This window comes from Microplitis mediator, chromosome 8, assembly GCF_029852145.1.
Source record: "Microplitis mediator isolate UGA2020A chromosome 8, iyMicMedi2.1, whole genome shotgun sequence".
NCBI classification, from domain to species: domain Eukaryota; kingdom Metazoa; phylum Arthropoda; class Insecta; order Hymenoptera; family Braconidae; genus Microplitis; species Microplitis mediator.
Genome location: NC_079976.1, coordinates 865,231 through 879,058, shown reverse-complemented (window position 1 = coordinate 879,058; position 13,828 = coordinate 865,231). Strand labels below are relative to the sequence as shown.

At 38.8% G+C, this 13,828-nt stretch overlaps 1 protein-coding gene across 2 annotated transcripts in view; it reads right to left on the bottom strand.

Moving 5' to 3' along the window:
• Window positions 1–11,487, bottom strand: part of LOC130673466 (transcriptional regulator ERG homolog) — a 29,850-nt gene extending 18,363 nt beyond the window's left edge. The window contains exons 1-2 of one of the 2 annotated variants that reach the window (XM_057478484.1): window positions 11,055–11,487; window positions 9,267–9,565 (exon numbers count right to left, since the gene is read on the bottom strand). In XM_057478484.1, coding sequence (XP_057334467.1) covers window positions 9,267–9,552 — 286 coding nt within the window. In that variant the 5' untranslated portion in view covers window positions 9,553–9,565; window positions 11,055–11,487. Of the gene's footprint in view, window positions 1–9,266; window positions 9,566–9,656; window positions 10,003–11,054 lie in introns of those variants that run through there. The other variant, XM_057478483.1, reaches the window with a different exon arrangement.
• Window positions 11,488–13,828: the final 2,341 nt, after the last annotated feature.

Genomic DNA, 13,828 nt, shown 5'->3' with positions numbered 1-13,828 from the left:
GCAGAGTAAAAAGAGGATTGAGGGAAAAAATTTAAAGGTCGGGAGGGAAGGGGGGTAGTAGAAGAGTGATTTTCGGGCGGGGAAGAGCAGCAGAGGCATCCGCGCGCTCATTTCCGCTCGGAGTAGCGGGACTCTACCGGGGGCGCTTGCTAACTCGCGAGATATTAATTCCGTGTTAGCGGAGGGTGCCAGCCCGAAAAGTATGAGCTTCAGGGTGAGAACTCGGGTTGAGAGGCAGCGGGTCGCAAGCTCGAGGATGCTGGGGGTGTTGCGCGGGTGGACGAGGAGCGAGACGGAGAGCTAACGGTAATGCCAACACTTGCTCGGCGACGGGGAGACACCAGAATGAGAGAAAGCTTTCGAGTCACCGAGCGGAGGGTGAGAAGGAGGCGTTACAAATCAGAGATTAGCTGTAGTTAACTCGACTTGCGCACTCAAACAGTTAATCAATAAACGATTATTTACATCGGCCCGAAGACAACTCCATGGGGAAGGACTCACCCAGGGATTTGTTAGCAGACACCCTTAGTCTGCTGTATATTTAATTATTTTCATTGTCCATTTGCTGTACACACCTTCCGAATAATAAACAAACCGAATCTTCGAGCTCCCATAGTTATTTATCGTGACGAGAAAATTTTAAGCGAAAATCGGTTTCAGAGTTTGCGATAGTGGTGATAAATAGGCGAGCATTTATTGTCCGGATTCTTTAACCAAAAAGGGAACATCCGATCTTCAATTACGATTCCTCTGGCGGAGTTCCGTGCCATTTCAAGTCGTCCGAGGAAGGAAGGAAGCATGTAGGAAGATCCGTGGTCGCTGCTGCGGAGTTTGAGAGGAGAGTTAAGCAGCCACCCACCCACTAGCCAGCCAGCCAGCCAGCCAAGTGAGATCGCAAAACTATAACGCGACCAACTAAACGGTGTCGGCATTCACACGAGAGATCCTGTGTATAACTTTTGACTCGGTCTTACTATCTGGTAGTTGTGGTGGTAGATAGTTGGTAGTTGGTAGTTGGTAGTTGGAAGAGTAGATAGCAGTTCCAGGAGCCAAAGTACAAGTAGTGGTACTGCTGCTGGTGGTAGTCGGGTGAGTGTGTAAGGACTGTAGTGTGTGGAGAAGGTGACGACGGTTGGCCGGGTGGTTGCGGTAGCACACGGAGATGGGGGTATAGTTGGATGACTGGCGGCGAAGCGTCGTCATGGCGACACATCGATCAGCCGACGGTCGCGCCACACCACCGAATGCCGTAACACCCCGCCCGAGCGCTTCTCACTCGTTGACGTGTCCAACAACCCAGCTTTCGTGCTATTAAGCTCAGATTCTCTTGTCTAAATACTCAAACACTAAATATTTCCACACTCGGATGTCCAAATTAAAAACTGGGCTCAAGAGCTTTACATTGAAATCTACAAGCTCACAATTTTTATTACAATTGCAAAAGCTCGAGCTCACTGAGCTTTCAAGCTTCTTTTAAAATCTAAAGTCTTGTTCACAAATTTTTTTCATTTCAAATTCGTTTTTTCTGAGCTTGCAGAAATTTTCTTGAGCTGCAAGCTCGTCTCAATATTATTTATAATGAAAAATAAAAATAAAGTTTTTCGAGCTTGCAAAGTTGAATAAGCTCACGAGCTTAAAATCGATTCGCAGTCAAAGAAAAGCTCACCCCAGCCCCACAAACTGAATGCCACTGATTGTCATCGTCTGTCTCTGTCCTCGATCTTCACTCTCATCTATCTTTTATCCCAATTCCTACAATCACTTCTTTCTCTCTCTCTCTCTCTTACAACCGTGACGCTGGCGCTCTCGACGATTTCTCCGTCACCGAGTTCTTTCCCTCTCTCCCACTCCACGATAATGATGGCAATCAGCCCCTCAGAAAGGATTTCAGGAAATTCTCTCGCCTTTTTGTCGGCGGCCGGGGCGGCAGCGGACGCCACAAACACCGGTCTCTCCTTTTCGCCCACTCCAATCCCTCCCCCCCCCCTTCCCTCCACACAATGTGCTTTCCTACACTAGCGAAACTACTAGCCACTATCCTGTGCTTTTCAATGAGCTTTCTTATTCTTCTCCACAAATCTCAGCTGACTTTTTTTTATCTCCTCTCATTTTTATTTCCTCCTTTTTCTTGTTACTTTTTTCAGTCTCAGGCTTTCACGACAATGTTCCCGATATCTACAATACCATACTACACACTATCCACTACCCACCGGGCCTTTTGTGTGGCTTCAACAGAGCACAGGCAGTTAGTGAGCGCTTATCATGCTCTGAAGTCTCGCGTACTTTTACTCCACTTAAAACTTTATCAGTCATTCCATCTCTCTGCTCCATCAACTTTAAACAATTTCCCGCTAAATAAAACCATATCACTGTTTTTATTTACGAAAATTTTTATTATTATTATTTATAAAATAAATTAAATGTAATATATTGTGTTTGATGCAATACAATTGTATTCATCAGCGACTCAATTAACATCTCGGTGCTTGTGGTAGTTCTCATCCCCCAGTAACGGACAATTAATTTCCTGGGCTTTGAACATCCACTGCCAGATATATGTATGTATATATATATATATATATGAACAGTGGCTCGTACTCAGACATAGACACAGACACATACAAGCCCGTCCTTAACCCAATCAGACTAGTTCACCATCGCCCGTTAATCCGTGTTCGTCTATCAATAAATGTATGTTATCTCTTATCAGTTCTGTTATCTGTAAATATATATACGCATGTATGCGAGTGTGAGTATTTATCGTATAAATCAAAAGCTATCGAAAAGTCAGACAGCCATCAAGGCGTGACTCGTATCTTTAGCCCCATGATCTGTTGCTCGACAATATTGACAACGAGCCAAGAAACCACCCCAGCCCTTACTCGCTTTTTATACCCACGGCCGACTCACTCCTACCTAGTCCTTATATATATGTACGTATGTATGGCATGTTATGTTATTTTGTTATAGATGTATATAGTGAGAGTCACTTCTTCATTGACGCAACATTTAACACACACGATAACGCATGATTAACCGGGTAATGACTTTCTCTCGTTTCAACCCTCTTTTTTTTCCCGTCTGTGCCCATTATAACTTATAAGTTATAACTGAGGAGCGTGGCTTGTCAATAGTACCTTTTTCTGCCGAGTCACCGGAGATTTGAAAATTAATTGTCTGATTAATCTTAATATTTACGTCTATTACCGAGTGAAAAAATTATTTATTATTATTATTATTACGTAAATTATTTAGATTAAAATAACTTTCAAACTATTGAGGCTATGGAAAAATATATAGAATCCTTTTTTGTAGAAAATTTAATTCTCTATAACTTTATTTCGATACAATTTTATCGTATCTCTGATAAAAAAATTGTAATTTTAATTTTAAGTACTCGATTTGTAAATAAAATTAAAAACTAACTTTTATTCGTGTTCTAAGTCTTCAAATATAAATTCTAGCCAAAGTATCGAAAATATGAGAAATATATATCAATACATTTTTGTAGAAAATTAAATTTCCTATAAAAAAGCTATCAGTGACTTTTTCCGTAACTTGAATATTTTCGACTCAACTTTAATTCAAAGTCAAGTATCTAAAATTTCCTCATTTTCAAATTTTACTTAATAAATTTTATTATCATTATTATTATTATTGGCAAAATTTTTATCTAAGCTGACAAATAACACTCAGCGCCATCTATAAATTTCATCACGAACCATAAGCATAAAAGAGATTTCATCCCCTAACAAACGTCCCGAGGTTATTGATCGTCGAGTGGTTTCGTCACGACCCACAAACCATCACCAGCGTGGTCTTCCTAACCGATTACAGCTAACGAACATTTTCCCATTTCCTCCACCCCAACATAAAAAAGCTGGCTAAATAAAACAACTAAAAGCTCTGCTCATTATCATCATTATCATCCACATAAACTTACCCTTCAATTAAAACTAAAAAATGACCAAGTCCCCGGAAATATTTGACAGTCACTAAGCATAAAAATTCTCACCGTGAACTTCAGCCTCGTCATCGTCCACAGTAAATACTATAGACCCACCAGTACCCGCGATCCCTAAGTAAAATTAACCCAGTACGCGTTAAAATGAGTAATGATCCTTCGAAAAAAATTTAACTAAAAATAAAAGCATTCGCTCCCTCTAGAGTCTAAACGCACAAAAGACCTTGCCGAGGAATAACCGAAGAAAAAAAAATAATAATAATAAAAATGATCGCAGTAGATAACGCAAGGTCTCGTCAGACGTCCCTTCACATTCGCGCGTGTCTTTGTGAAACGCGTAATAATTGCGCGGGAGGGTACGGATCGAATTGCACGTGGTGAATGCCGAGGGGCTCTACGGGGTGGGTAAATGACGGTGTGTTGAATGGAGAAAATAAAAGAGGAGAGAAGAGAGGAGAAGAGAGTGGAATAGAGGAGAGGAGAGAATGGATACACGGATCGAGTACAAGAGAGAGCACGCGCCGGAAGCGGAACCGAGTCGTGTGTCCCTGCCGTTCCCGGGCGGAACTATAATGATTAGTCACGGGGCTTGCAATGAGCCAAGTTCCAGGCTCTTACTCCAATAGGGTGGGCTTCATGCTACTCTACTACCCGTTACTTTATTTATTTCACTGAAAACACACACTGGGTACTCTGTTTGTATGTGATCTGGCACACACACATCTGAGCTATCGTGAGACACTAAAATAAACTTGGAGCAGAAAATAATGATGAAAACGTACTACTGCTGCTGGAACAGTAATGTACTGTGTAGCTATGAATTATCTGGGTGAAATGGACGAGGGGATGATGATAGCTTGTTTAGTACCAGCCATTCAATCATTGCGGTCACGGTACATGGAATTTTATTTTTAAAGTCAACATACATTCAAATCCTACCTATTGTTTGCTTTTATTTTTTTTTTTTTATTTAGTTTAATAATAAACTTATTTGAGTGTTTATTATTTTTTTTTACACTGTAAAAAATCACCGGGGTAAGTCCAAACGGTGTAGGTGTTAAAATTATCGGTGTTAAATTTACCCCTGAAAGCGGTGTGGAAATAACGCCGTCACCGGTGTAAATATTCTAGACTGGTGTTAAAATAACGCCGCCGCCGGTGTAGATATCCTTTATCAGTGTTAAAATATTTTACTTTGTGAATATTTTTACTTACTCGATCACTATACTTGTTAATAAATTATATTCTTTATTAATTTTCATAAAGAACTGACATTTTTTGTGTTTTATAATCTTTAAAGTTAATAATCCAAGCGGACGCAGTTTACTCCGCTTTTACACCGGTTATCCCGCTTTTACACCGATGTTACTCCGTTTTTACACCGATTACCCCGCCTTTACACCGATTTTACTCCGCTTTTACACCGATTACCCCGCCTTTACACCGATTTTACTCCGCTTTTACGCCGGTTACCTCGATTTAACACCGGTATTTTTAACACCGGTGTAATTTTATTTTAACACCGGGCGGAGTTAAAATGAGTCCATTTTTAACACCGCTCTTTTTACAGTGTACTTATAGAATTTTATTTATATAAAATATTAGAGATAATTTTTTGCGAAAAAAAATGATCGGTTTCTAATTCGAGTAAATTTTTATAAAAAATTAATTGCCATAATTATTGTTGAGATTTAAAATTAAAAAAGAATTTTTTTATTTAAAAAAAAAGTTACAATGAAAGAGTCTTAGAGTATAAAAGATATGATGATTTTAACTGTGAACGAGGGGAAGATGGTTCCGGTGCGTTTACCATCATAGCTGGTACGCCGAGAGTGAAACGGAAACGAAGGGGCGCGCGAGAAACTCGCGAAAAAAGGGAGTATAGACTTTTTTCACTACTACTATCAGTGATGCCATTACTCCTGGGGTATTGATGACACTACCACCACAGCGGGAGCATCCGAAGGCTAAGGGTCTCTGGTCTTGGGGTCGCAGAGTACGGACGGACGCACGTCCCCGTAACCCCCGGGTTAACCGATACCGGCAATTATCAACGCGTCCTGGTCACCCTATACACTTTTACTTAAGCAAAGACTTCGCAGTCCATTATTTTTCTATTATGCTTTATTTTACGCTCAACAATTCTGGATTAAAATCATAATAATAATAAATTTGTACATTTGAAGCCGTGACTTCAGCTCAGATATTTCCAAACTAAACAATTCTACTCCATTTTTAAATCTATAAATTAAAATTCTGCTCAAACCGTTCGAGATACGACAAAATTACTTCAGTGATTTTCTGTAGCAAATTTTATTTTGTACAAAAAAGTATTCTTACAAAATTTCCATAAAATCAATATTTAAAAAGCTACAAGCTATTTTTTAGCATCAAGTATTTTCAAATTTAAAATTCCATTTTTTTATTGAGCCTTCAAACTAAATTTGCGCCCACACCATCAAAGATACTAAAAATTTTTATTCTACATTTTTTTTAGAAAATTTAATTTCCTACAAAAAAGTAGTCTTACAAAATTTCCATAAAATCAATATTTAAAAAGCTGCAAGCTATTTTTCAACATCAAGTATTTTCAAATTCAAAATTCCATTTTTTTTATCGAGTCTTCAAACTAAATTTGCGCCCACACCATCAAAGATACTCAAAATTTCTATTCTGCACTTTTTTTAGAAAATTTAATTTTCTACAAAAAAGTATTCTTATAAAATTCCCATAAAATCAATATTTAAAAAGCTACATCCAATTTTAAAAATTTCACATAAAATATCCATAAAAATAAAATAAAATAATTAGACACAAATAACGAGCGTCGCTATCGTGGGACAGTCTGACGTCCTTAATCATAACATAACTAATTGTATAAATTGAATTAGTCTCTAAAACCATAATAAACTACATCATGACAATCTCAAGCTGATTTTAAAATTAAGTCCGAGTTTAATGACTCCGTGGCCGCTTAATTAAATCATCCTCCTCTACTCGCTCTTGCGGCCATGACCAAAGACTCCATTTAAAATATCACAACCCAATTTCCTTCGAGCCCAAAAGTCAAATAAACTAAATTTCACCTCCACCTCAAAAAAAAAAAAGTCGAATTTTCGAAATAAATTTTGGAATTGATAAAAAATGTTTCATTTTTTCAGAGTAAGAGTGTAAGAGGTACAGAGTATTTAAGATAAGGCGGTCGAGCACGAGCACGAGTGCAAGTGTGGAGGAGAAGTGTATAAGTATAGCGGAGATGAGAAGGGGCCGGCAGTGGTGCAAGTTGAAGGGAGCATATATCCGGGATTCAGAGGGTAGTTCCCGAAGCGGGGCGGTCGGTTGTCATGGATACACAAGCGGCTAACCCCTGAAACCACTCCCCTGTCCCTTATCATCCCGGGGGATGCTGGCTCTACAGTCAGCTACTGGTTATACACAGACGCGAGAACGGCCGCCATCATCGACCCGCTCCAGCACCATCGCCATCACCATCACTATCACCATCTTGCCATAATCACGGAGGCTGCACGAATTTTGTCGACTGGTGCTATGCTACGTACTCTGATGATGACGTTGCTGCTGCTCTGGCTGCGACTGTGTGACGAGCTATCGGATTATTATTATTGCCGACGTGTAAGAGAGGAGCCAGAGGGACCAACCAGACAACGATACTGTTATATACATATTATGTATTATGAAATGACATTTCATGAGATATCGCAGTTTAGCCATTCAGATTACGTTTGATTAATTTCAGAGATACCCACCAGTAGTGAATTATCGAACATATTTTCAATTAATGCCTGACGTTTTGGTTTAAAAATTCTTTTTTTTGTCCGCTTCGGCTTTTGTTTGAAGTTGAAGTTATTTTCACAAAAGTTTCAATAGATTTTTTTTATACAAAAGTTTTGGTAGGTGGACTTTTTAAAATAATCATTTAAAAGTTTTATCAGAAAAATTTTAAGTAAAGTAATTTTATAAAAATATTTATTTGAGTTATTATTCAAAAAAATTTTTGAATGGATATCAAAAATAAAATTTTATCAAATATTACTACAATAAATTTAAAAAAAAAACAACATGTATTTAAAAAAATTTATTAAATGTAAACTTTAAAAAATTTATTATCTCAGCAGGTGTAGTCTAAATATTCTAGACCGTCAACAGACGCTGATAAAAAACTGACACCTCTACTCAGATATTTATTTCCTATTTCCACACCTTTTGCCAAACGACAGAAATTATAAAAACAATTAAATTCCACCAGCAAAAAATTTCAAAAAATGTCTCTATTGAAACTCATAAAATAAATTTTAAAATCCATTGAGCAAAAAAACAAGACTTTCTATTAAAAAAATGGCTATAAAAATAAATCGTCCAGAGATTGAAGTATAGCTCTGAAAAATTAATAAAACCTCAGCCGAAAAAAAATAAAAACCCAAACGTATCCAAGTGTTCCAAAGGCATAACCATAAACCGCGAATTTAAATGTCTGTTTTTGAACGGGCATAAATAAAATACAGGGTCTGTGTCTCTTACGTGCCCAGACTCCTCTCCCATCTCCATCTCTGTCCTCTATCTCCTCTAAACCGCGATGAATCCCGTCGACGCAGCGACACGGTCACAGTGGACTGGCCGCGGAATCGTCCAACCGAGACAAACTTTTCGTACAGTCATCGATAAATTTTGTCAGCAGCGACTAGGTAGCGACAGGATATTGGCGCGGGTTTAAGGTTCCCGGTTAGTTGCTCGTTCCCAGTCTGCGTACACCAGTACCACTACTACTATTATCGTACGAGGTGTCCTCATACGTCGTACATTTTACACTCACACACTCACACATTTATAGATCCATACATTTACGTATCGTGTAGTACCGGTGGCAGTAACGTCGGCCAGATAACGTGATTTACGTCCTCAGGATAATTAATGTCCTTGTGTGTTTTCTCTTGCTCCTGCAAACTCTACAAGAGCTATATCTATATATATCTATATATATTTAGCAGCGAGTAGGTGGAGGTGTCGTGAGAATATTTAAAAAAAACTAAAAAGAAAGAGGAAAAAAAACAATCGGAAATCGACGAGCATTTACCGCCAAGTGCGACACTTTTCCTACTGCCACATTTTTTATCGCAACGTCCGCAATCGTTCAATGGAATGACAAATTATCTTTTGTATTTTTACTATTAACATCTGCCGATTGTATCAACTTATATTTCACCCGAGACTAGAACTAATTTCTCGCACCGACGAAACAAAAAATTAAGGCTTTTAGTGATTAAAAAAAAATGAATAAACTCACCAGTGATGGCAGCAGTCGGCGAGATGGTCGAGGGGTTGACACGTGGAGGCGGAGAAAAAGCTCCAGCTAGATAACCGCCGCGGTCGGCGAGTGCTTGTTTTGCTTTCTCGACGCTCTGCTTCAGCTGCTGGAAGGTACTGCCACACGCGAGTCCTCGGTACGGCCAATTTTCCTGTTTTACTCCTGGTGATGAGACACTCACTCCAGTGGCTGTTGAACCCGTCGTTCCTGAGGCACCCTTCAAGTCCAGCGCCCCCGAGTACGAACAGCTAGCGCTGTCGTACATCACCAAAATCCCCCTAAATAGTTTTTTTGATAATTAATTATGTTTTAAAATTCATATCAAAATTTATCCCTCCACAAAAAAAAATAAAATACAACAATTAGTACCGTTTTCTTTCGGTATTATCATTATTCCCACTCTTAAACTTCATCAGTAAACCATCTCAACAAATAAAACTTTAAACCACTAAAAATATTTGAAACCACTGGGATAAAAACAAACAACCGAGTTTATAAAATTAAAACGAATACTCCGATGTGGCCAGCAATTGGTACTGCGCTCAGTACTTAGTCCTCGTAATTGATAACAAGTAAATATCACAGTATGAAAAATAATTTTCCGAGTTTTCCTCGCAGCCGAGAGTCTGTACAAAGTCCGTTGTGAAAAGAATAAGGTAGAGAAGAGAAGAGGAGCCTAGGCAGGTTGTCTCGCGCAACTGCGGCCGTCGTGGCCAGCAAATTGCCTGCTTCCGGGCCTCATTACATCACTCTGTTACTCTGTTAACGCTCGCCGGAAACCCCTCTGCCTACCTCGTCTAAGCATACACGCGTACGTATGATGCGACAAGAGAAACGAGAAGTCATAGTCAACTCTCGTTCTCGTTCCTTCATAACACACGTACGTAATATATATATATATATATGTACACTTATTACCCACACACCTAGCGGTACATTGTGTGCTGGGATGTGTGTGTGTGTCACTGCTGATCGCTGGTTGGTTGTGTGCCGACTACATCAGGTTACGCACCCATTTACATACACGTTAAATAAAACTGAGAGCGTGAGTTTAGTGATACGAGTACGAGTGTGGGTAAAGGTATGGGTATGTGCGACAAGAATGGTCTCTGGCTGATCCAGTGTAACCATTACGAGGCGAGTGAGGAGACCGAGATGAAAGACTGAAATTGGCTAAATTTATTACCGCGGGCCATTAGAAGCCGATCTGAGGGTTTTCGAGCATCGGCATAGGAGGTAACGCTGCTGGGCAAGAGGACACGTGGGGATTTCGTCGGCACGCACTGTGCACTCCACGGTACTTGACCCTCGAGGTCGATGTGGATTATTTTTTTATGCATGAGGAACGGCGTCAACCCCCCGCGGATGCTGACCGTTCTCGGCGACCGACTTTGACCCTCGCCTACATAAAACGGGAATTATTTTCGCGCAAACTGCCCTCGGCACATGGAAAACAGGAAGTCAGAACGATTTAACCTAGTCGATGGTTCAATCTTTGTTGGAATCTATTCCTTCGACTCCCGGTTGTATTCAATAATAAGAATATTTTAATGTCATTGAAATAAAATTATATTTTATCTAAATTCAAGTGCGCAAAATAATTAAATTCATTTTTTATTCAAAAATTACTAAAATAAATAAATACTTCAGTATTAAGTTCAATTAATTTAATTTTTACTTGACGTGTAATTTTAAAAATTAAGTCTTACAGTTTTTAGTAAAAATTTTTTTTCATAGCGACTATTAAATAATTTTGTTTTAACTTACCGTCAATGCGGGGTGTCGCTTGTAATAAATCCAGTCCGTGTACTCTGTATGCCTCGATTTCTCCACAAAAAAGTATAAAAATAAATTTATCAACTTGCTAAAAAAAAACGAGAGTTGAGTATAAAAAAAAAATAATAAAAACACAATGATCACACCACGACCACAATGAGATATCTCTCTTCACACGTACGTTGCTAGCAGACTAATGCATGTACGCAGAGTATTATATTATACGGTAGAACATGTAAGTAAAGACACACGTCACGACTTATCACGGCAGCGCTTAATAATGCGATGAGTAGTGTGACGTACGGACGAGGACGAGGACGAAGGGACGTTGGTACTTTGTGGCTCCTGGAGCCGATGGCGTGGTCCTTCGAAAGCCTCCCAATGTACAAAAACCTCTGGGGTGAGATGATGATGTTAGCGCGCGTGGACCGGCCGAGCGACGACGGACGCACATTTGGCAGCGTCGTTATCACTCGCGGTCCGACGATTGGCTGTATCGGAGCCTGCGCGCCCCAGCAGACAAAATGTTCTCAGCTTCTCCTTCCCTCCTGCTTTTCCATCCCTTCGCGCTCTCAACCCCTCGTGGCAAGCTACTGCTAAGGAGCGAATCCGCTGAAAATCATTTGGGTGGATCCAACATCTCTGCAATTACATTCAATATATATAACAATCATAATAAAAATATATTTATTTGATTCAAATAATAATTCTATTGGAATCGCTAGCCTTCGACTCACTTTATTCTCGTCAATCGGAAGAAACGCATCGCTGACCAACAAATCAACTGACAGTTGATCGATTATTTAGTCCGGAAGAACCAGAGAGGGTGTCCAAGTAACTCAAGATCCATAAAATTCAAGTTTGTTTGCTAGAAATATTCAAAAACTTCGAAATTAGTCTATTTGGTCCTTCGAGCCGGACGAGATTTGCTCGAACGGGTGGTTGTTAACCAATTAAATAATTTCTTATGCTCGCAAAAATTTGTTTTCTGTCACCACAGTGACCTGGAAAAGAAATTGGGGCTGTTTCATTGTTTAGACTTTAAATTTTTCTAATACAATTTAATAGAAAATAGAAACTGATAAAGGCGTGTGTTGTATATTTGGCATATAAATGACAGGACAATGTCAGTGTACAGAAAGTAAACTTGTATGGAGGCAGGATGAATTATTTAGAGAAAAAAAATAATCATTTGAGAAGAGTCGATGTTTACGGTCCATTAATACCGGACAATAGGTTCAATGTATGGGATCATGCGACACATGAGGAGCGACCCTGTTATTTATTATTTACAAAATACATTTTTATTAATGGTTCGAGATTCTAAGATAATTGGTTATTTATTTGAATTAAAGGCTAAAATTTTAAATAAATATCTTTATCTACAATTTTTTAACTACTGGTCTAAAAAATAACTCTCGTAGAATTTGACCTAAAAAATCTAAAAAATATTTAAATGAATTCAAATTTATAATAAAACTAAAAATATACCTTCGTTTCAAATTCAAAACAGCAGTAATTAAATATAATTATTCAACAAGTAATTAAAACATATAAACTCCAAAAACTACCAATTAAACGTACCTTTGACTCAGTTTATTTTAAAAGAATTTATTTTGCAAATTTTACCGGGCAACTAATCGATAAAATGCAAACTCAGTGTACAAGAGGTTAACGTTAATGGCATAGTCAGTTCAGCATTGCTCTATATATATATATTTATATACGTATATCTAGAACTAAGCGTATGAGGCTAAGGTATAGGATGGAGGGTAGTGTAGGGTAGTTGGCCCGATGCCGGGTGAGTTAGAACTTCCTGAGGCCTTCTTCCAGCCCTGGCCTCCTCAAGTCTCACGACTCACGACTGCTTATACTTAACCGTTCCAGGAAGCATTTCATCCCCAAAAGCTTTCTCTTGACTCAATATTTTTTTAGCAGCAATCAAGCTCCGATCACTGGGCAAAAAACTTGAAACATTTTCCCCGATAAATTTGAATCAATAATTTAAATGTAAAATATCTGGGCATTAATCTGCACTTCGACACTCGAACGAGCCTGGATGAGTTATTTTATGGCCGAGCCGATGCCACTGAGTGGATGATGCATCGCAGCCGATCAGTAAATAAATCTGTATGATTTTAAAATAAGAAACGACTAAATCGAGCCAAGTGGGCAACAAATGCAATCACTGCTTGTCACGAACACTAAAATGTTCAACAGGTTACTGCTGCTTATACTTATACTTATACTTGTGGTACTTGGACGACGTTATGAGAGTTTATTCGCGTGCCACTGCCGAGTCTATTTGGGTGACACATTTCTCTTCACCAAAGGAAACTCACAAACACTTGGCAACTTTTTTATTTCTCATAAAAAAAAATACAATATCATTATTCACGACATTGTCATAAATTTGCCAACATCTTTGTTCGCTCTCACGAATCCTCGTGCAAATTGAATCTTCAAAAATTTACATCACTTAGCGACGTGGCCAAATAATTCTGCCGCCGGATCTTTCGAACTTGAATCTCAAAAAAAATTATCAACGCCTTCGTATGATGGTTCGCATGACTCACTATTCTAAATACGTTTCTCATACTAATTAAGTCCAATTAAATTACCCGCGAAAAGATAAGTGTCGAAAATTGATCCTAGAGCATACGTCGCCGCGTGATTTAATTCGTCACAATTAAAACGCATTGAATCCCATCGCAACCGTTCACTTTAAAAATCCTCCCCAGCAATTCTCCCTCTCTCTTTCTCTC